Source organism: Idiotropiscis lumnitzeri, chromosome 12 (genome assembly GCF_059441095.1).
Source record: "Idiotropiscis lumnitzeri isolate Australia: NSW breed Sydney's pygmy pipehorse chromosome 12, RoL_Ilum_1.0, whole genome shotgun sequence".
Taxonomy (NCBI): Eukaryota; Metazoa; Chordata; class Actinopteri; order Syngnathiformes; family Syngnathidae; genus Idiotropiscis; species Idiotropiscis lumnitzeri.
The window spans coordinates 19,188,964-19,210,678 of NC_142402.1; the positions used below are offsets into that span (position 1 = coordinate 19,188,964).

The following is a 21,715-nucleotide window of genomic DNA, read 5'->3' on the forward strand; positions in this document are numbered from 1 at the left end:
GCGGCTCTCTCAGGCCGGCCACCCTGAGCCAAGTTGTGTTGGCTCTGCCTGATTTAAATCAAAAGGTGAATAAACTCAAAAATGATATATGTAGGCCTCTGTGCGGGTGTCGCCTCAAAATGCACGCAACCGCATCAGAGAACTTCGGGTGGTCCAACGCCACCGGGCCACTGTTAAAGTCGGACCTTGATTTCAACCCTTGGTGAGCTGGATTAAAGAACAGCGCAAGCCCAGGGTGCCATACTCTGCTTTCCACACGGGCTCGCCGACAGCTTCTGGGGCGACGTACCCCCCCCATTCCTTGTGTGTGTCATTTTTTTTTTTTTTAGGCAGTGTTTAGTTTATTACCTCATTGATGAAGTCTCCGATGTCTCCGGGGTGGGGGGCGGCAGACCTCATGGGGTACTGTGGCTCGGGGTGGAGGGGTCTCTCATCAAGACGTCGGATCCCTACGGGCTTGATGGCGTCGGGTTCTAATGTGTCCGGCTGCTGGAGCTGACTCAGGTCGTAATCCTACAGAACGGAGAGAGGGAGGAGGGGGGGAGGGCGTCAATGCTTTGCGTGATAGGACCACTGCCCTGAGAGTGCTTAATGCGCAGTCGGCGCTCTGAGAGTATAACTGTGAAGCGGTGAAAACATCAGAGGCGTTCCTACGAATGTGCGGCGGCCACAGGAAGGCGCAGACTCTAATCAAATGGCCAGACGCGACACGGTGGCTATGCATAAGCCAGAGCTAATCCTATTAACATTACCACGGCAACGCTAAGTCATGGCCGGGAGAGGGAGTGAATGGCCGGATGGTATCGGCGCGGCAGAAGATATGGCGTGCCTAATAAGCATGCGTGATGGATGCTCCCAAATCGCTCCATCTCTAATATCCCCCCCCCCCGTTCAATGCCGGTGTCGTACTTCCAGCGTCTTGCCCACAATGTGAAGTCGAAATGAAAGGTACACCTCCTCTACTCCACACACATCAGTATCATCTCCTGTCTGACTGGATTATTCATGTGTACACTCATGCCAGTAAGCCCCGAGGCTGTGTTGGATCAGAACAGTGGTCATCACACAAGAATGTCATCTATCATCTTAGGTTCGTTACAGGCAGACTCCTGCCGGCGTTTTGATTTTTTAAAAAAAATGTATTTATTTTTAAGATCACACACCAGAGAGGGTTACAAGAATTGAAGCACCGCCACGTTATTGGCCGTAGCAAGCGAGCAGGCTTAATGACAGAGCTAACCCCGTTCATGACCCACATTCGACATGGCAGGTTTCAGGATTTGTCCATGCTTCTGAAACATGGCAAAAGCACATTGTATTCTGTTTTTTTTTAGATAAAAAGGAACAATGTGAAGATAGGGAGTGTGCTTTTTAAGATGTGTTCGAACAGTAGCGACGTAGCCTGACTTTGCTCGTACTTTTAAAGTCGTCCGGTGTGGTAATCGCTCACGAATCAAACTTAAGTGGTGTTCAAGTACCCTTTTTTTTTTTTTTAAATCCTAATAAGAGTTTCATATCTACCAGGCAATCAGTACGAATTTGTATGAAATATACTTTTAGCCCAAAAATATCAAATAATGGGGGAAAAGAAACTTGCAACCCTCCAAAGTCGTCAACGTAGTGAAGTGTACGGATTCCTCCATTTTCCTTCTTGCATGCATATAACGCTCGCTAAGTCACGCCGTCTCCGCGTTAATATGCAGGCGACTGATCGGTTTGTTTACGGCAACAGCACGCCGGTGTGCAGCTATATAATCAGCCGCTTTTGGCCGAGCTCAACTTGATCATCTGTCTGCCTGTGATAGTGACTGCTTCACAGTGCAGCAGCAGCTCAAATCATACACTGTGAGAGCACCAAATGGACTGACACTTCAATTTCCTCCCTGGTGGGAGATACGGAGAACAGAGGTGGGTATTATACAGACCACAGCGCCAGGGAAGGCAGGTCCATTTTTTTTTTTTAGCCAGTACTGATTTCCTGGACAGCGCAGACGAGGCCATTTTATCCTGCCGTCCTTTGCGCCATTTAGAACGGAAGCTTGTTCGCTCTCACTAAAACGGCAGCTCGGACTTCATTTGCTTTTGAGCAGCATTACTTTCTCTTTCGACAAAGTTTGTGCTTTTTCTACGTGGGCATAAATACACAGGAGGGAGCGCTCGCTCTCTCTGTCTCTCTGCCTGCAGATGTTTTGACAATCTTGTAGTCATATTGTTACCTTCATTATTGGCGCTCAGCAGATGCCTGTCTCCAAATGACATCAGCGCACCAATTACAAGCCTCCCAGGATGATTTGCCGCCGTGTCAGGTCAGCGCGGGGTCTCCCGCTTATTTGTGCAATATGCGAAAGCCACTGCCGCACTTCAGCCGAGAGAATAGCCTATGTGGAATAACGCTTTTTTTTTTTTTTCTTTTCCCGCCGCATGAACTGATTCCGTTGTGCTAACAAGGGGTCATTATGACAATTGAATTTGTGTCGCTACATGCCTGATCAGCGCAACGAGATGCAGAGATGCGACTTTATTTATGCCTCTGGCGCTTGTTCAGGATGTGGGTGCGAGTGTTTGGGTTGGAAAGTGAAACGCGGTTGCACTGGAGAACACACGTCCAGTATTTACAGAACCAAGTGGACCGTCGTGTGTTTGTATTATTGATTCTACTGTTCTGACCTGGTGCAAAACTTTCGCCGTTAATCGTCGACTTCCCAATTTAGTGACAGACGGAGTTGTAAGTGTTCTTGACAAGAATATCGTCTATGCAGCCCACTCGTGGAAACGCAGCATTCGGATTCATATTGCGTTTGCGGAATATGAGTTAAGCAGTAAAATGCCCCCATTTTCAGCCATCTGAGGGGGCGGCCATTTTGTCAATTTCTGTCCACTGAAAACGACACATTTGCTCAAGTAAGCAGCTCACCTGTTTTCTGATTTTGGATTTTACTCCTTAACTCATATTCCACAAATGCAATCGTGATAAAAATGCTGTGTTTACACAAGTGGAGGCACATTGATCATGTTATTGCAAAGAATTTTTTGTGCATTTTAGGATGTCACGTGACGTCAAAATATTTGAGACAATCTAATGAACGTATACATTCTGATGTTTCAGACCTCGCTTTGGAGACATTTTCCCGGACCACAATGCAGTCTTAGTCATCCTTTGGAGTGGGAATTTTCCATTCAAATAGCTGATTGCTTGGCAAAAACAAGTGCGTTGAGGGCTTTTCGAATAATCCGTAGTGTTATAGAGGTTTTACTCTGTGTGTGAGTGCGTGAGTGTCACATCATTCCCACCTGATCCTCTTCTCCGCCGCCTTCCTCATCATACTTGAGAATGTTGTCTCGCACGTCATCCTCAGGATCGATGAGCAGTTGCTTGGCTTGGCGTTCTTTATCGCGCCGCTTCATCCAAACCACAAAGAGTAGCACCAGAACTGCGAGGCGCACACACACACGCACGTGGCGTTGTATTACAAAACGGAACCGTGCTCATATTTTCATTCACGCGTAATCGGATCCCGTGTCTTAGCTTTTCAGGCCGGATGTCGACTGTATATTTGTTTGCTAATCCCGCGCTAAACTAATCTAATCATCGTTGGGATCATGTTTAGCTGCCGTGCTAATCTGCGACGGCAGCGTTTAGGTGACACTCACTGAGGAGGATGATGATGCACAGCAGGATGGCGATGATGGCGCCCGTGCCCAGGCCGGCGGCCATGATGTGCTGCTGGTCGGTGCAGTCGCCGTTGATGTCGCACTGGCACACTTTGACCCGCAGGTGCGAGGTGTTGAACAAGGGCAGGTTTCCTGAGTCGGTGATGATGATGGGCAGTTCGTAAATGCCGCTCTCCAGGAAACCGATCTTCAGGCGCAACTGAGCGTAGTCGCCTGTAGAGAAAATCAAGACGGCAGAATTACTTCAAAGTGGGCTTGTTTGGGTCATGCTCGTTGCCGCACACAAATGGCACCTTTCCTCATATAGTGGTCTCACTCGAACAACCGCCGTGCCCCGATTGTTTGGTGAGCGTGCCTCACTCTTCCCTTAAATTGACGCCGGAAAAAATGTGCAGTAATTGTAATTACGTTTCATAGCCACAATTGTTCAAACACGGACATTAACGAGTTAACTGCTGCGCTTGTTTCAAAGGTGGAGACTCACTGGTCGATAATGTTCAAGGCATCTTATTTGTTCTGCTGATTTTTTTTTTCTCGCCATTCCACTAAAATTTGAAATGATAAATTACACTTTGACTTGACCTAAATTGTAATACAGTACTGGAATGGTAATGGTGATTATTGCAATTGCAAAAATTGGCAACGTATATGGGTCTGTGTGAGAAAGTCCAACTTGCATTAGCATATCAAATCCAAAAACAAGGATTTTCGATGGGGAGGCTCACAAATCTACCGAATGATGTTGGATAATGCTGCTTAAGCTTAAAACTCCTCGCTGCGATTATCCAATAAAGATACATTGTATTTCAACAGAAACGTCTCTCTCGAGCGAGTTTATTTGAGCAAAATGTGCAGAACGTTTCATTAATTGTGTTACAATGCCTCGATTCTCTCCTGGCACAGTCAGGTTTTTGTATTGAAATATTCTATAACAACTTTAGCATGCGTGGTTTCTTTTGGCGGGCATTTCTTATCCTGGGATCTTCAAATGTTATGATGGTGCGGCAAACCAGCGGTGCGATATTGACCTAGCATGCTTAAAAATTGAGTTGCTTTTGCTTTTTATAGTCATTCTAACTAAACTGCATCATCAAAGGTTCAACGGCGTCAAAACCATGTCCATCGCCTTCCGTACCGCTGATCCTGGTGATGGTCCAGTTCCTCTTCACGTCGACGGGCAAGTTGGCCAACTCAAAGGCAAAAGGCCCGGCATTGGGCATCAGGTCGCCGTCGATCGCCGTGATGTTGATGGCGTTGGGCTCGGGCTTCTCGCATATTTCCACTTCCTGGGGGAACACCCTGGGGGCGTTGTCGTTGATGTCAATCAAGTAGATCTGCAGCGTGCCCGTGCCGGTCGCGGAAGGATTGCCTGCAATGCCATGAAACACAACATGCCTACACATTTACGCAAATCTTGAATGTTGATTGTGGACTCATCATGCGGTGGGCAGACAAGAGGAGGGTGACTTTTTGTGTTTCCTAACAGCTCCGTAGTCCAGCGGGATTGGCCCCATCCCAATGGCATACTGATTTAAGAAACTAATCTCAAGTGAGGCGGCAGACAGAGACATTTGGATCCTGTGAGTGTGTGCATGCGGGGGAGAGAAGGAACGTCTTCCTGACCAAGGAAATCGGATGGGAATACTAAAGCAGCAAAACAGAGGCCACTGTCGCTCCTCTCAGGCTCCCTCTATGTATTCACTGTGCTAAGAGGCTTCGTTAGCATTCGGGCCACGCTCAAAGGAGCCAGTCATCCAGTCCTGACCCATTAATACTGAGAAACCTCTTTTCTGGCAAAGTTTTAAGCCTGTTGGCCGACGCTATGATCTGCAGAACAGGGTAAACCCGAACAGAGGTAAATCCACTTCAGGGAAAAGGCGAATTGATCCATGCAATCGGATGTTTCTCATATTGTTGACACATTAGCCTTCAGGTGAACGGTGGTCAGTGGTTGACTTGAAGACGTGGTGGGTGTTTTGTTGTCGTCACACAAGTAGCTCAATTAGAATTGGAAAAGTCATCACCTTCTGACAGAAGCGGCGAAACCATGAAAGCAGCGCGTTTATACCCACCGTTGTCAGTGGCCATGAACGTGGCATTGTACATGCTGTTCTTGACAAAAGGTGATTCTCTGTCCAAAACGGCCATTGTTGTGATTCTGCCGTTGTTGGGATCAATCCTCAGCCAGTTGGCCGGATCGGACAGTTTGGTGTAGCTGGTGAAAAGACAAACGCATTCAGAATCACCTTACTGAGCTTCTATCAAAGCTGAAAAAGGCGAAGTCTGTTGTGGTCCATTTCGGGGGAAAAAACAGACAAAGCGTGTGAGGCAACCAAACACTGAATTGAGGTCTGATGATGGAAGACGACATGAATATTCACCGATGAGAGCCATTCGTGTCATCACCGTTGCCGTTGTGGTTTAAAACATCGTGGCAGAAAAAAAAAAAGCAAGTGTTGCGCGATGTCAACCTCCTACCGGATACTTTGCTGCATGAAGCGATCCGGGTCCTGCGCTGTGAAGGTGGTCAGCATGGACTCGGCCGGCTTTCCCTCTTCCAATTTAATGAGTTTGGGGTTGGGGTCGAAGTAGGGGCTCTCGTTGACGTCCAGCACTCGTATGGTGACGGTGGCGGTGGACTGTCGGGGAGAGTGAATGCCTCTGGCGAGGGGCACCTCGTTCCTCGCCTCCACTGTCAGCACGTACACCCTGTTCATTTCGTAGTCAATCGGCTGGGAAGACGCAGGAGACAGAGACAGCGAGGCATACGTCAGCACGTGGAATATGTTGCGAGCCAAGGAGGAACTTGTATTAAATGGTGGCAAATGGTGTGAGAGTAACGAGGCAAATTAAAACATTTCCAATCCTCCTCTCGAAAACGCTTCCTGTGTAAGCCCCACAATAGACTTGACTATTCGGTGCCTTGGTGAATTAATGGAGAGCCGCAAGCCCGCCAGCTTCTTATTAATTACTTCTTCTGTTTGAAATACAAATGAGAAGACACGACTCGAATTAATCTGGCTGATAAACAACTATTATCTGTTAAGACTTGCTCCTAAATGCCACTGAATGCTTGTATTGTTGAGTGCTGCATTCGTGCCTCGATAGCTACAGTACAAAATAATAAGACATTCTTGTACACATCGAAAGCGGGGATCCTCAACCGGTGGGCCGCGGTCAGCTGTATTAAAACCATTTCAAGTGAACTTTTGAGGTACGATTAGCGTGTTTGTAGTCATGTGCTTATGTATTTGGGTTGACCCAAAACACAAAAAGCGTAAAGATACACAAATGGTGACCTTACCTTGACAACCGTCACCAGGCCCTCGTTATTGGTGGGATCAGTGGGCACGGAGAACCTGCCGGTGGGGTCGCCCCCGGTGATTTTGTAGACGGCGTTCCAGTATTGCGTGTTGGGTTGGTCCTTGTCAGTCACCGTCAGGTTGGCCACAATCACGTTCACGCGGTTTTCGTGCACCTCGCCGAAAAACTGCATGAATAAAGCATGAGGATGTAGACGAGCGGGCGTACCGTTAGTTGTGCCGGGACCGGTGTTGGGTAAACAAGACACGGAAGCTATCTTATCACGCGGTGGCGGTCATCTCGCCGCCCGTTTTCATCTAACAACACCAAAGTAACATCACGTCTCACTCTAAGTGCTTTTTGCGCTCCCCGTCGTTGCATGGGAGTGGGCGGGAGTAACTCCACGCCCGGCTGACTGCTTGTGTAGCTGAACATCAACTAAATACGAGAGCGGCGCCGTATTGACGCTGGTCAGAGTGGCGGCGTTCGCCGCTTACCGTGTCAGCCGTGAACTCGGGCGGGTTGTCGTTGATGTCGGTGACTCTGATGACGGCGGTGGCTGTGTTGGAGAGGCCGTACATGGGGTTGCCCTCGACGTCAGTGGCCTGGATGATCAGCATGTACTGAGGCACTTTCTGCAGAGGAAAATCGTGAACGGTTTGAGAATCATATAGCAACTGTGTGGCCATCTCTTATTTCTGTTGCTGCCAAACAAGAACAATCGATACGATTCACTTCACTTAAGATGGTGACGGTTTAGATTCAATAAACTGACTTTTCATTATTTCTGATGGGGGGGGGATCCAACATTCCAATGACAACAGATTCTGTTTGAATTTGGCAGTCCCATTGTAATCGAATTAAGAGTCAAATAATAATGTAGATTGTGGAGGATTTATACTGGTTCCCTCACAGGCTGATGAGGCGCCACCAAATTGACACAGTTAAAATGGCTTTCTTATTCCTATGACTAATATTGATTTATTCCCCAGGGAGGGAAGGAGTGAGTTGCAGCACACTTTACTGTACACATGCATGAAGTTGACAAATGACGACGTCCACATTAACAGTTACTCGGGTGATGGACTAGTCACTCGGTAATGAGAATAGGGCAAATTACTTTCACGGTGGCAACTGTCGCACATAAAACCGCGGCCCCAAGGCGGAAGTGATTGAACAGCGAGCATGCCAGATTGCCCTCACTAGGATTACATCAACCGGCATGTGCTTTATATTTCATTTTATTTATTTCCTCCCACAGCTCTGTGAGCCAATTAGGGGGAAAGGTGGTTGTTTACAGCACAAAAGAAGGATAAGTAAAAGACGCGCGCTTTGGAAATGAGGACAGAGAATGTGAGAGGAGGGGATTATTAAAATGATCGGCGATGCGTGCAACATTCTTGTCGGATTAAATGTGAGTGGAAAAAGCCAAGGCCGGCTCGGCTTGAATTTACGCGGTAATCAGCAAACGTACTTAGGCTCATTGGCTCTCTATTAACAAACATGCCCAAGTTGTGATTGCCAACATATTTAACAAACAATTGCTTCATTTATGAAAAAAAAAACAAACAGAAAACACCAAAAGCAACCCACCTCTCGGTCCAAGCCTGCTGCCACAGTAATGATGCCTCCGGTTTTATTATTGATGGTGAACATGTTGGAGGTGGGACTGTCTGGGTTCTGAGACAAGATCTTGTAGCTGATCATCCCGTTTGCAGTTTTGGGATCATCTTTATCCACCGCTGTTACCGTCATGACAAATGTGCCTTTTTGGACAGGATGGCAAGCACGTATTTTTTACAAGAAACAAAATAAATACGGTGTGACAATGCGGTGGGACGTTTCTTTATATACTGTGTTGACGCTTACCTGGCTTGGAACCCTCAGGGACGGTGCCGTTCCAGATGGGGTGGTTGAATTCGGGCCTGTTGTCGTTCATGTCAATCACATTGATCACAATGTCGATGGGGTTTTCTACTTGGTTGCCGTTCAGGTCCACCGCATGAGCTCTCAGCTGAAGGAAGACAAAGTCAGACTTGAAGGGGGACGCTTGATCAGGAAAAGAAATAAATAAATACAAATCTCACCATTTTAATCGGGTCACCTAAGACAATTTTTACTCACCATTTGTTGTATTCATACTTGATGGACAGTTTGTGTCAATATAACGCAAGATAACACGATGAAAACGTGGCCGCATCAATAATTCTAGCTCACCAGTATCGTCAGCTTCCCAGCTTTAAGAGTAATAATCAGTAATGATGAAAAAAATGAAGCTTCGTGATATTATTTGACTCCTCGAGATGGTGATCTCCTTTTAAAGATAACTTGCGCAGCACCATGTATCTATTACATTCCCACTGGACTTTAAAGCAAGTGTGCCATCTGGAGGAGCCAGAAACTACCACAAGTGCTTCATGAAGCTTCATTTATCCATCGCTACTTAAGTCAAAAAGTACCTTTCCAAGATCATACACTCAAGTTTTGGCTAAGTTGTTTATCCGGTGCTCTTCCAAGGTTCTCATTCAGCCATGATTCCTTCTCTTCCGTCTTTGCAAAAGGCTAGGTTAAAAGTATACTGCGATGTCATCCAAGTGCGACTGCAGAAGAGAGCACTCGTTGAGAGCTCAGGATTATCTTCATGTATCTAACACACACACACACACACACACACACACGCATGCACACACAAAATCCTGAAATTCTCAGACGGATAAATCTAGTTCTCCGAGCGCCACATCATGCAACAGCTCCCCCTCACAGTGCTCCTTTTTACTTTTTATTAGTGTTTGCTTGCTCTTATTGGCATCAACTGAGGCACAACATCGATATACCCGCCAAGACATCGTGAACATTGGATATCGATGCGAAATAACCATCACAGAGGAATTTTGCTATGATCGCAAAATTCCGAACGAACTGGCGAGGCTGCCCGGCTCACCATGGCTGGTCATCGGGGCCGGGAGGCGGCGCAGGCGACGCAGAGAGAGGAAGCAGAAGCGAGGCTGCAGGTCCGGTGTCTTGCAACGGCTGCGACGGCAGCCCCATAGGCAACCACTACCGAGTCTGCACCTCACCAACGCCAGATCCGTGGTCCACAAAATCGACGACCTGGGATTACAAATCCTGGGAAACCGCTATGTGCGCGATAGCAGTGTGATCGTCGTCACGGAAACCTGGCTGCACGCAGACGTCCCCGACGCTAGCATCCAGCTGGCCGGGCGCTCGCTACATCGCGCGGATCGGACGAGGGACACCGGTAAGAGGAGGGGCGGGGGGCTCTGTGTTTACGTGCATGAGAACTGGTGCGGCGATAGCACGATCGTCGAGAAGCACTCTTCCCCCGACATCGAGTTCATGTCCGTTAAATGCCGGCCTTATTTTCTCCCGAGGGAGCTAACGGTAGTGATTGTCACAGCTGTTTACATCCCTCCCGACGCTAGCACTAGCACGGCGCTCTCGCTACTCGCGTGCGTCATCAATAAACATCAGCGGGCCCACCCTGATGGCGTTCACGTAGTAGCGGGAGACTTTAATAAGGCCAATTTAAAGACTGTACTCCCAGAGTTTCACCAGCATGTCAAGTGCCCAACGAGGGGAGACAACACTCTCGACCATGTGTACTCGAACATCAAGCACGCATACAGAGCCCTCCCACTCGCCCCTCTCGGCCAGTCAGACCACCTGTCCTTGCAGCTCGCACCTGCGTACACCCCTCTCAGGCGCAGATTCAGGCCTACCACAAAGACTGTGAAAACCTGGCGTGATGACGCCATGAGTGAATTACAGGACTGCTTTCATGACACAAACTGGGACCTCTTTGATCATCAGGACCTTGATGTCTACACGCACTGTGTACTGGACTACATCAAGTTCTGCATGGAAACTGTGTCCCAACATAAGACTATACGGACCTTTCCAAATGCGAAGCCCTGGATGTCCAGCAGGGTTCGCTCTCTCCTCAAGGCCCGTGACGCTGCCTTCAGGTCAGGCGACAAAGCCCAGTACAGGGTGGCTCGTGCTGACCTGAGCAAAGGCATCAAGCTAGCCAAGGCAACCTACAAGGGGAGGCTGGAGGCCCACCTTGCCAGTAACAGGCCACGGGAGGTGTGGCAGGGTCTACGGAGCATCACCAACTTCCGTGGCAGCAGCACGACCTCTGTAGACCCGAGTGCATCGCTGGCAGAGGAGCTTAACTGCTTCTTCGCTCGCTTTGACTCGCCCCAACCGTCACACCCCCGCACTTCAAGCTCCAACTCCCCCCCACTCATCGTAGAGGAACACGATGTGAGGCGCGCGCTCCTGGCGGTCAACCCCAGGAAAGCTACTGGACCCGACGGAATACCAGGCAAGGTCCTCAGAGCATGTGCCCACCAACTGTCACATGTTTTCTGCAGGATCTTCAACCGCTCCCTGGCTCAGGCAGTCATCCCCTCCTGCTTGAAAACTTCCACCATTATTCCTGTCCCCAAAAAGTCACCAGCCGTCCACCTGAATGACTACCGTCCTGTTGCTCTCACACCAGTCATTATGAAGTGCTTCGAGAGGCTGGTTCTCCAGCACATCAGGGACTGCCTTCCTCCCACTCTGGACCCCTACCAGTTTGCATACCGGGCTAACAGATCCACTGAGGACGCCATCGACACTGCTCTGCATGTTGTGCTGGGCCACCTGGAACGACAGCAGAGCTATGCAAGGATGCTCTTTGTGGACTACAGCTCGGCATTCAACACGATCATCCCAGACATCCTCGTCGCCAAACTGGACACTCTCGGCCTCCCTGCCCTCACACGCATCTGGATTAAGGACTTTCTGACCAACAGACCCCAGACTGTGTTGCTCGGCCCCTACACGTCCTCCACCCTCATGCTGAGCACCGGTTCCCCCCAAGGATGCGTGCTGAGCCCTCTCCTGTACGCCCTCTACACCTACGACTGCAGCCCGGCCCACGGCAACAACACCATCGTCAAGTTTGCTGACGACACGACAGTGGTCGGTCTGATCTCGGAAGGTGACGAGACAGCCTACAGAGAGGAGGTAAAGAGACTGACAACTTGGTGCAAGGACAACAGACTGCACCTTAACTCTGCTAAAACAAAGGAGATTGTCGTCGACTTCAGGAGGAACAAGACGCTGCCGCCCCCCCTCTGCATCGAAGGCGTGTGTGTGGAGAGGGTCCACACGTTCAAGTTCCTGGGAGTACAGATCTCCGATGACCTTTCTTGGAGTCACAACACCACAGCAGTGGTAAAGAAGGTCCGCCAACGTCTGCACTTCCTGAGAGTCCTCAGGAAATTCAACCTGGACAGGAAGCTGCTGCTGGCCTTCTACCACTCGTCCATCGAGAGCCTGCTGACGTACTGTGTCTCCACCTGGTACAGCGGCTGCACTGAGGCGGACAGAGTGAGGCTCCAGAGGACAGTCAAAACAGCGCAAAGGATTATTGGCTGCCCTCTCCCCCCACTGTCGGACATCTACACCGCCCGGTGCCTCAGAAGGGCTCTCAACATCGTCAATGACAATACCCACCCAAACTCACACCTGTTCGACCTGTTGCCCTCTGGCAGGCGCTACAGATGCATCAAATCAAGGACCAATAGACTGAGAAACAGTTTCTTTCCGAGAGCCATCTCCATACTGAACTCTCACACACACACGAGACCACCCTAACCTCGCAAAACAGCATTGTGATGTGTTTCTATATGCCCTATTCAGTACTGAATTCCATTGCACTGTCTTCTTTATTTATCTAATTTATATATTTGTCTGTATTATTGTTGTATTGCACTGGAGAGGGGAGCCCTCTAATCTCGTTGCACACTTGAGTACAATGACAATAAAGGGATTTCTATCTATCTATCTATCTAACAAGTCTTTATTGAGTCTGAGCAGACTGTTTAGGCTACACACGACCCTGGTGCACATACCAACCCGAGGGAAAGTACAACACTGCCAGCGAGAGAACAAACAGGCCGATCATAAGGAAATCATTAGGGCTTGACTTACATGGAAGTTGGGAATATGCTCTCTATCCAGCGGCTTGTTAACCGTGAGCTCTCCAGAGATGGGGTCGATGAGGAAGATGCCAGTGGGAGGTTGGTCAGCGCCAGGGCCTGTCACGCTGTAGCGCAGCGATCGGTTCTTGTCGTGGTCCGAGCGGATCTGTGGGTGGAATGATATGTGACCACGTAGACTAAAAACTTGACTCGTAATGGAACGATGCGGAGTTTCTGTAGTTGAATGCCAAAGATAATTTTGTATTCCAAAATGTATTCCATTTCTAACAATTGGCAAGCCAACCCCACATCTCAGATACTATGTCCAGCAACTCTCTTACATATGCTCATAACGTCCTGTAGCTTGAGTGTCTTATTGACAAATCATTTCAATATCAGGCATCCTATTGATTTTTGTGTCATATTGAAGTTCTGCCAGGACCTGGATATTTTTTTTCCATTTCGCTGTAAGTTGAGATCCTCTGCACCTTCTTCCGGGTCCACGCTGAGCATCTCATTTCCTCCTGATAATATTATCCACTAAGCCCAGAAATATCTCATTTAACGTGGCTTGTGTTAATATAATACATACAAAATGTGTGTAGAGGACCCGATAAGAGATTTAGCTTAATATACTGAGAAGGATCTCCTTAACTGTCCTGAGGAGTGCTTGTCCTTTGTCAGCCACCCACACCAAGCCACAACCGCAAGACTGTTGTCAATAAAAGGCAGCTGAATGTGTCCTTGAGCCATGATAAAAGCACAATAATATCTAAGGAACGACTGCGCTAGTGAGCACTTGTACTTTCTCTCTGAACAGGTTGTACAGTATGGCCCTTTAAACAAAATAAGGCAAGGGCGGAGGGGATGACCTTCAGCAAAGGGCTGTAAATACGAAACAAGTCTCGCGGTTGTGACCTTCTGAGTGGAAGCTCTGGAAAATGGGGGAAGCTACAAGGTTGTCATATCAAGCAAAGAAGCCTTTTTCACTCAAGATATGAGTGGAGTATGACTTTGTGTGTTTGTGCATGTGTGTGTGGGCATGTGAGGGCTTACCATAACAAGCTCTTTTGGGAATGGACCTCGCATGTTCTCCGCGACATTGATTGGGGGAATGACCCAGTCTCTCTTCATGCGTTTCAGCTGGCTGTCCAAATTCCGAGATGGAAATGCTATTTCCCTCAAATCCTTGGACACGGCCGGATGAGAAGCGGGTTCCATGACCTGGAAAAAATAACATTGTATGATTTGCCATGTAAGCGTCTACAAGATAAATAAAGCAGAAGCATGTTATTTATGGCAACACATGAACTCAATTTATAAGTAAGTTATAGTCATACAATTAGTATAAAACAGTCAAATCAACTGTTCAGTGTGCCACAAACTGTTTGTCTTTCTGAGTTGGAGGACCGCAAAGTGGTCAGTCAACCACGCTCGTAACTCAGTTTTTTTAAATATCCAATCAATAATACCCAGTGAAACGAGTTCATCTGTTTCAGCACCGCAAATCGACACCCTTTTTTTGTAATGTCTTATCCGTAAAGAAACACGCCAATTATGTGAGGACATGAAATGGGTTTATAAAGCATCGTGAGCAGAGTGCCTTGAAAGTGGGCGTGGCCTAGCGGGTGACACCGGGGACATGGCTGGTCAGCTGCAGGACGTAAGCTGAGGCTTGCAAAACAAGGAAGAAAATCTGTGTAAAATCGAGGACCCCTTTGAAACTATTTAGGATCCTGGTCTGAGAAGTCTCAACTTTTCATCTGTTTGTGTGACCAATAACAAAAAAAATACCTCTAAGTTTATTTTGTAGTATAAATTGGGCAAAAAAAAAAATCTATATTGAGTAATCACAACATAAAGCAACTCAGGCAAAATGGCAGGCATAACTGGCAAAAACTAGAGGCACTGGTTCGTCACTCAACTACTCCATCAAAGGAACAACCTGAAGCAAACTATGGCAAGTTACGCTCTATACTAACTAACATTATTTTGCCCCATACGACACTGGCACTGAAAGAGCAGATCAGAACACTCAGAGAGAAAGTAATAGCTCATTAAATTTCCTCAAAATGCCGTCAGATGCCCTCCCTGGTCTGAACAATCAACATTACAGCACAATTCTCCTTGACATGCTCTGCCGTTATGCAGTTGGTGCAGCAGCAGGACTACACCAGCAGCACCGCTTGGCTTTAAATGGCAAACCTCATCTCATGTCCTGATCAAATGCACCCACACAGACACAACCGGCTCCCATAATGGATCTGCCATCCTCCCTCAGCTGTAATGAATGAGATTTGAAACAAAGGAGGATGGTACCTGCAAGCCAGACGCTAAACACACAGATGGCTCAAATTGCCTATGCTGCTCCAGAGACATGAAGGAGGGACTGAAGTAGTGCCATGGAAAGTTACAATAACCTTGAACGCACGGTGGGAAAGCACAACAACAATTAGGAGAAAAAAAAAATAAAAAAATTAAGTCAGCTCATCTCTTGATGTCATTCTACTAAACCAAGGTTGGGGAACCTACAGAATGTGGGCCATAAACGGCCTATGAGAGAATTTGATGCAGCCCATCATGCAATTGTAAAAACAAATGAAACCATTGAGGAACTCTTCCAAAAACCCACCATCATTTAACCCACAACTCCATCATGTAGTAAAAAAAACATTTGTAGAACATCGTTTCCCCACCCCTGTGCTCCACACTTTGAGCAGAACCACAGAAATGAATAACCACTTTCCCACCCCATAACGACCCGAATCTCTTACGCACACACTGACCACTAGACAGCTTTCACTAATCATGTTTGAAATTTGATTAGAGTGCTTTCACACACTGCACAAGTAACTATGCGAGCAGACACACAGAGAGCCGCCACGCTTTAGAAATATCTGTTACCTTATTAAAATGGGCATGAGTGAGAGGAGCAATTATTTGCAACCTGCGTTGGCAATGATGAATGGCGTGTTGGGATTGTTCACCTCGACGTCTATCTTATCTGTGAAGGCCCCAAACTACACACAAACAAACACACACACGCGGTTCGGAGCGCTTCAGGGCCTCAGCATTGAAGTGTGATTTTTACCCTTTATGAAAACTCCCTTGTTTCTGCTTCTTAAGTATTGCTTTGTGCTGCAGAGTTCTATTGGAGGTAGACATGTTCTCATCCTAATGAGGTTATTGTTTCGTTGGCAGTGATTAAAATGTCTCCCTCACTACGGCAGGAAAACTCACGGTGATAATTAAATTTAAAAAAAATAAATAAATAAATACAAATAAATCACTGACGTGATTAAGAAATCATCATGCATGCGATGCAGATGTGAAGCCTGATTTATGTGGTTAAAAAATAAATTTAAAAAAATTAAACAAATTAAAAACAAAAACAAAAAAAAAGACAGTTTACCTGTTTGGGAAAAGTATTTATCTTACCAACAGCAATGACTAATAGTGTCATTAAAAGCTCTACCCGCAGTCGCATTTGTGTGTGGCTAATGATGGTGCTTGGAGAGGCTGTGAAATCATTATCGGCTAAAACTTTAATTTAGTTCCTGGCTAAGAGATGTGTCTGCTGGCCTCAAGAAGAACACAACAATTTGTTTTGATCTGCGACCACAGTAGAATACGACGTTCCCTTTTTCCCGAAACGTTTACGAATGTGTTGTCGCTTTTAGTCCGAACATTGATGATGTAAATTGGGTGGAATATCGCTTTGGAGTTTGGACAAAATCTTTTGGGGGAAAAATAACCCTTAAAATATCCAACTGTCTATGCATCAAAAAAATTAAACGACGATGTTGATGCAACACTTGATTGATGATTAATTGATTTTTATTACCATTGTTACTTTCATTTTTGATTTCGTTCCTATTTCAGTTTGCGTGATACAATTCTCAGATTAAGAAGATAGACCAATTTTTTTTTAGGGTGATCGTTTTGAAACCCAAACAAATGCGAACTTGACCAGCTGTTTTTGACTTTGTCAGATCAACGGTTAACACAAGAGGTCTGGTCGTGGTCCAGCTGGTGTGTAGCAAGTAGAACCGAAAGAACACATGTCTTGTCTGTGTAGTCGTGTTACGCAGGCTCACATAATTCCCTGGCTCTCCCGTGAAAACCTACAACCTTAAAAAGCCTTCAGAAGTTTCTTTCATTTCCTGCCGACAAGACTGACCGATATGGCATGCGCTCTTCTTTAATGTGAACTTTCTCTTATCCTCGGCCAAAGACAATGTTGACATATGAGCACTTGGACGACGTAATTAATCGCAGGCGACTGTTTGTCATGTCCAGGAGAGCTCAAACAGATGCTCACTGTCTCGGAGAGATGGCGCAGAGGCAATAAGCTTACAATCGCAAGACGCTGCTCACTGAAATCTACTTTATGAGCAGTCGTTGCGCATCTGCTCTCGCTAGACGTTGACCGTGTTAAGTATATGTTTGGGCGCCAACTAAATTGACACATTAACTTTTAATTAGCAGGCATCCATCTTGTCTCATGGAACACCTGCTACAATTTGGGGAACTAGTCATCTGTGAATTTGCAGTGCGGGTAATCAGCGCAAGTTGATTGACGCAAGGGCAGAATGGATCATTGCCGTAAAATACGATGGACCAACAAAAATAAACTGGAGGTTCGATGGATTCACCGAAAAAGAACGTTAATAGATTTTCAACTATAAAGTTTTCTACTGAGATAGATCCTTTATTAGTCCCACAAATTTTAGGTGTTACAGCAGCAAAGATATAGATCACACAGTGTCGGCGGCGTAATGTAGCCATTAATGTATAACATTAGCAGCAGACATTCATAAAAAGCATGCAAATATACACAGTATAAACGTATCTAAGTGTATGGAAACACTCCTAATGCCTGTCCATTATATAGAGGGGGAAACGCTGTAATGATAATGATGCTGAATCTTTCTGGAAGTTCTTCAGTACCAGTGTCACCAAGTCATGATGTTGCTCGTCACAAACCAAACTAAATCAGACTAAATCAACAGCGCCAAATATTGCGCTCCATTTCGTCTTTGACACGATTCATCCAATGAATTCATCATTATGCCCAAACGAAGTAGATTCGTTGCTTCCTCACCTGCTGGTTGGTGGGCGTCAATCTGGCGAGGGTTATCCATTGCTGCTGAGTAGTGTCGTCAATGGCCTTGATCAGCAGCGCTGACGTCTGCGGCCCAGCGAGCTGCAGATTCCTGGCAGCCGAGACCACCCCGTTTGCTTCTATCCGGAAGTCCTCTGGGTCGTTGCATTCGAAGCGCACCAGACCCCCTCGGCCGCAGTCGAGGAACCTCACTGCAAGAGAGAGATAAAGTTAAGAATGAGCCCAGTGGTGAAAAACAATCCTTAAAAAAGGACACAGACAAAGGAGGTGGAAGACGGACAGCTCGACAAACACACAGAGCAACGGAAGGTCCACAAAGATTTTGTGATTCTCTCCCTCGTTCTCATAAATTATTCACTTCAAGCTGTGCCCCAAAGGTATCGCTCAAAACAGGTGCGGAGGACTATCGAGTTTGAAAAGGAGGCAACTGAAATTGAACTTTAAGAGCGATTACCGAGGTTGAGGGGATCCAAAAGTCGCAATCGCATGACGACAAATTTAATTCGTCGTGTATAATCAGCCTTCACACGCTCGCTTTGTTGCCCACAGCATTCTGAGGTGCCTTGGATGGATGAATCCTCCACGGGCACGAGTGAGGGCTTGTGATGTTTATTTCATCACAACATACACACAACACAGATGTACAGAGACGCCCACGACAGGTGTCTCATGGGGGCTTCCAGTCCGAGCGAGGGCCTCAGCGGCAGCGTTCCAACACCGTTACAAGTGAGTGGCAGTACAGTATAGCACAGCGCAAATGGATGGACGGACAAAGACTATTTCTCGACTATACGATCCTTTTGTCTTGGCCAGCTTCCCCGGCTAGCAACTCTCATCTCGACGGTGCACAAAATGGCACAAAGGCAAAGATGGAAAATCATTCTCCAGGTGGAGCGCTGCTGTTGCTGCTTTGAATTATTCAAGCAGATACGGGCATTATTTAACAAAAGCCTGCAAGGGGGCACCTCATCTTTCTTTCTGCTGCTCCCTTGGGGGCCTAAGACCCTCTCTGGAGAATCATTTGCACTTGGATGAAGTTCCTCTGGGCTTGAGCGGAGGATGTAGTATATCGACTTGGGACCAAAAGTTTAACCTCAAGGTCTAATTAATAGCTCGAACGTTCCACGCCCTGTTTGTAATAAAACCGTGATGACAGAGATGAATGTTTTCTTTATTACTTGGGCTGTGTGCAGTAGAAGACAGTGCTATACGTATATTTTTCCCGGTGACTTTAACTTCAATGATCCCGCAGATAATAGATCCGTAGATATGCCCGCAACTGTCTGCACGTCACATAGCAACAGGCGCATCCAGCATCAGATAATTTGATGACGTCAGCACTACGATGAGTACGATGTGACATAAATTACTTTTCACTTGCTTTGAAGGCAACCAGGCCAGGAGAATTTTGTGTCGGCTATTAAACTTCGCCATTCGCATTGCAGAATTCCTTCTTCATACACAGTCACCATCTCACCTCTGTAACAGTTCGGATGCGACCTCCAAAGGGGTAAAATTGCTGGTTTGACTTTGTGCCCCAATTCTATCTGTGCTGTTTATACAGAACAGCCACATGGGAAGAAAAGCTGAAAAAACCCCCAGATTTTTATACTCAAGAGAACATGGTTTCTCTGTCCTAGCTTTTGTCAAATGTATGCAGTCAGCGTGTTAAGCTGTGACTTGATAGCAATGTCCTCCCCCCTCCCCCGGCCTCGAGTTCTTTAGCTGAGCTAAGCTCAAACTCCTAAACATTGTCTGAAATTTGGCGATCACAACATCCCAGGGAGACTCCACATTCCAGACTCGCGCCACAAATTCCCAGCAAGCACAGCCACCTCCAATGATAATAAATGGCAATGTCCCTTGTGCGTGTATTCATTCATCAAAGTTGAAAAATCCAACGTGTCGGCAAAGCTATTGCAATCTCTATCGGGGACATATTGGTTCCCCACACTACAGGGCCGAACGTGATCTTGGCTGCCACGCCCCATCAGACATGTCGTCATGGGTACGACGATAAAGGCTTCAGCGCGGAAAGAAATGCCGATGCAGCAGGGAGGGGTCTGGGGGTTAAAAAAAAAGGCGGGGGTGGGTGGGACAAACGCGCCCGTCAGCATAATGGCCTGTCCAACTAATGCCCTGCACCGGGGCCCGGAATTACCTCCGACTCAATGATCCTATTCAACGTTTGTATGCCCCCCCCCATCACTGACAAGCAACACAAAAACCCTGGCTAACCCCAAGTACCATAGTGCCTCTCTATTGTTTGCGCCATCACGTGAAAATCCATACTCTGGCGCACGCAAGAGAGCAATCGCGAGACCTGAATTTAATTCAGTAATCTGGAATGTGGACTGGGACTGCACATTTTTCCCAATCCCAAATTTAGCCCTGCTTGACTTCTGCACTCCCTCTCATGTTCTGTAAATGAGACGAGCTGGAACAATCTCACGGGAGCTCATCCCATCATGCACCATCATTCCCTTCCAGGAAGTGAGGTCACCAAAAGTTGACAATTACCCCTTACAGATGTATACATATCGATCCAGGAACTACACCCATCCCCCACCCTGGCATATAAAATATCCGTGACTACAAAGCTAACCAAGTTCCGAGGAAGTGAGACGATGCAAATGAAAGCAGATGATCCCACTGAATGTGCGGCGCAAAACCTCCAAATTATTTACTGAAGTCATACTTCAAACCAGTCTAATCTGCAATTTTTACCACTGTGTAACAAGATTTTTGCTGCTTGGCGAAAATGTAGATGTTTGTTATTCTTTCCAGTTGCACTTTTCTCTAATTGCCTGTTTCAGGGATAATCTCCACAATCGACCTTTACATAATTGTCTGCTTTAATGCAAACTCCACAAAATGCCTTTGGAGAACATAACACCTTAAGCGAGAACTGGACCTAGATGACCTAGTCGGGGCGACTCGACTCAGGAGGTGATGATCTGCTCGGCTACAGAACAGAATCTAAAATCATTTGCAAACATTTCCTCCCATAAAACTCAAATGTGAAATTCTGTTACATTTCCTTTCATCTACACAACTCTGTATTCTTCAGACAGTCGTCCACTGCTTGAAGCTACAGCTTGGATCTGTAAATAAGGACATTTGCCTTTTGCCAGACTAAAGTCCTTGAAGGCGTTCTAATAATGCACTTCAAACGAGCAAAGCATTCCATGCGTTAATATTTGGTCTGAAAATATGCCATGTTTTTTTTTTTTTTTTTACATGAAAACATGACATTAAGTGTTCATGCTCCATTCAAGTGTCACCCTTAAACAGTTTATAAAAGTTCAAAACAACTCAACTCGGTTTGTGAGGTTGAATCATATTATTCGAGTTGTTTGTCACGTTGAATCGGAGCACTCCTGCTAAGAATACATTATGAAGATGTCCCCCGAAAAATGCATTCTGATACCACTTTTTCTTATCGCACTCATCCACATTGCAATACACAGTGATAAGCACCATGGCAAAATAAGTGGCGAACAGATTTGGATGCGTCACGGATTCAAGGAAACTGACCCGAAAGGATGTCATTTTCACATTTCTCAGTTAGTAATACGAAGAATACTTTCTGGCTCGAGTAACAAGACAAAAAAAATAA

General features: G+C 46.6%; 1 protein-coding gene and 1 long non-coding RNA gene across 2 annotated transcripts in view; one reads left to right on the plus strand and one right to left on the minus strand.

The window, feature by feature from the left end:
* Positions 1–21,715, plus strand: part of LOC148326383 (uncharacterized) — a 111,201-nt gene that overhangs the window by 65,739 nt on the left and 23,747 nt on the right. The gene's annotated exons all lie outside the window — the stretch shown is intronic.
* cdh2 (cadherin 2, type 1, N-cadherin (neuronal)) overlaps positions 1–21,715 on the minus strand; it is a 53,918-nt gene that overhangs the window by 3,520 nt on the left and 28,683 nt on the right. The window contains exons 3-15 of the mRNA XM_088311351.1: positions 18,076–18,287; positions 14,028–14,195; positions 12,982–13,137; positions 8,845–8,989; positions 8,569–8,741; positions 7,473–7,610; positions 6,977–7,162; positions 6,151–6,404; positions 5,745–5,887; positions 4,808–5,041; positions 3,652–3,885; positions 3,292–3,431; positions 349–513 (exon numbers count right to left, since the gene is read on the minus strand). Coding sequence (XP_088167477.1) covers positions 349–513; positions 3,292–3,431; positions 3,652–3,885; positions 4,808–5,041; positions 5,745–5,887; positions 6,151–6,404; positions 6,977–7,162; positions 7,473–7,610; positions 8,569–8,741; positions 8,845–8,989; positions 12,982–13,137; positions 14,028–14,195; positions 18,076–18,287 — 2,348 coding nt within the window. The remainder of the gene's footprint in view (positions 1–348; positions 514–3,291; positions 3,432–3,651; positions 3,886–4,807; positions 5,042–5,744; positions 5,888–6,150; positions 6,405–6,976; positions 7,163–7,472; positions 7,611–8,568; positions 8,742–8,844; positions 8,990–12,981; positions 13,138–14,027; positions 14,196–18,075; positions 18,288–21,715) is intronic.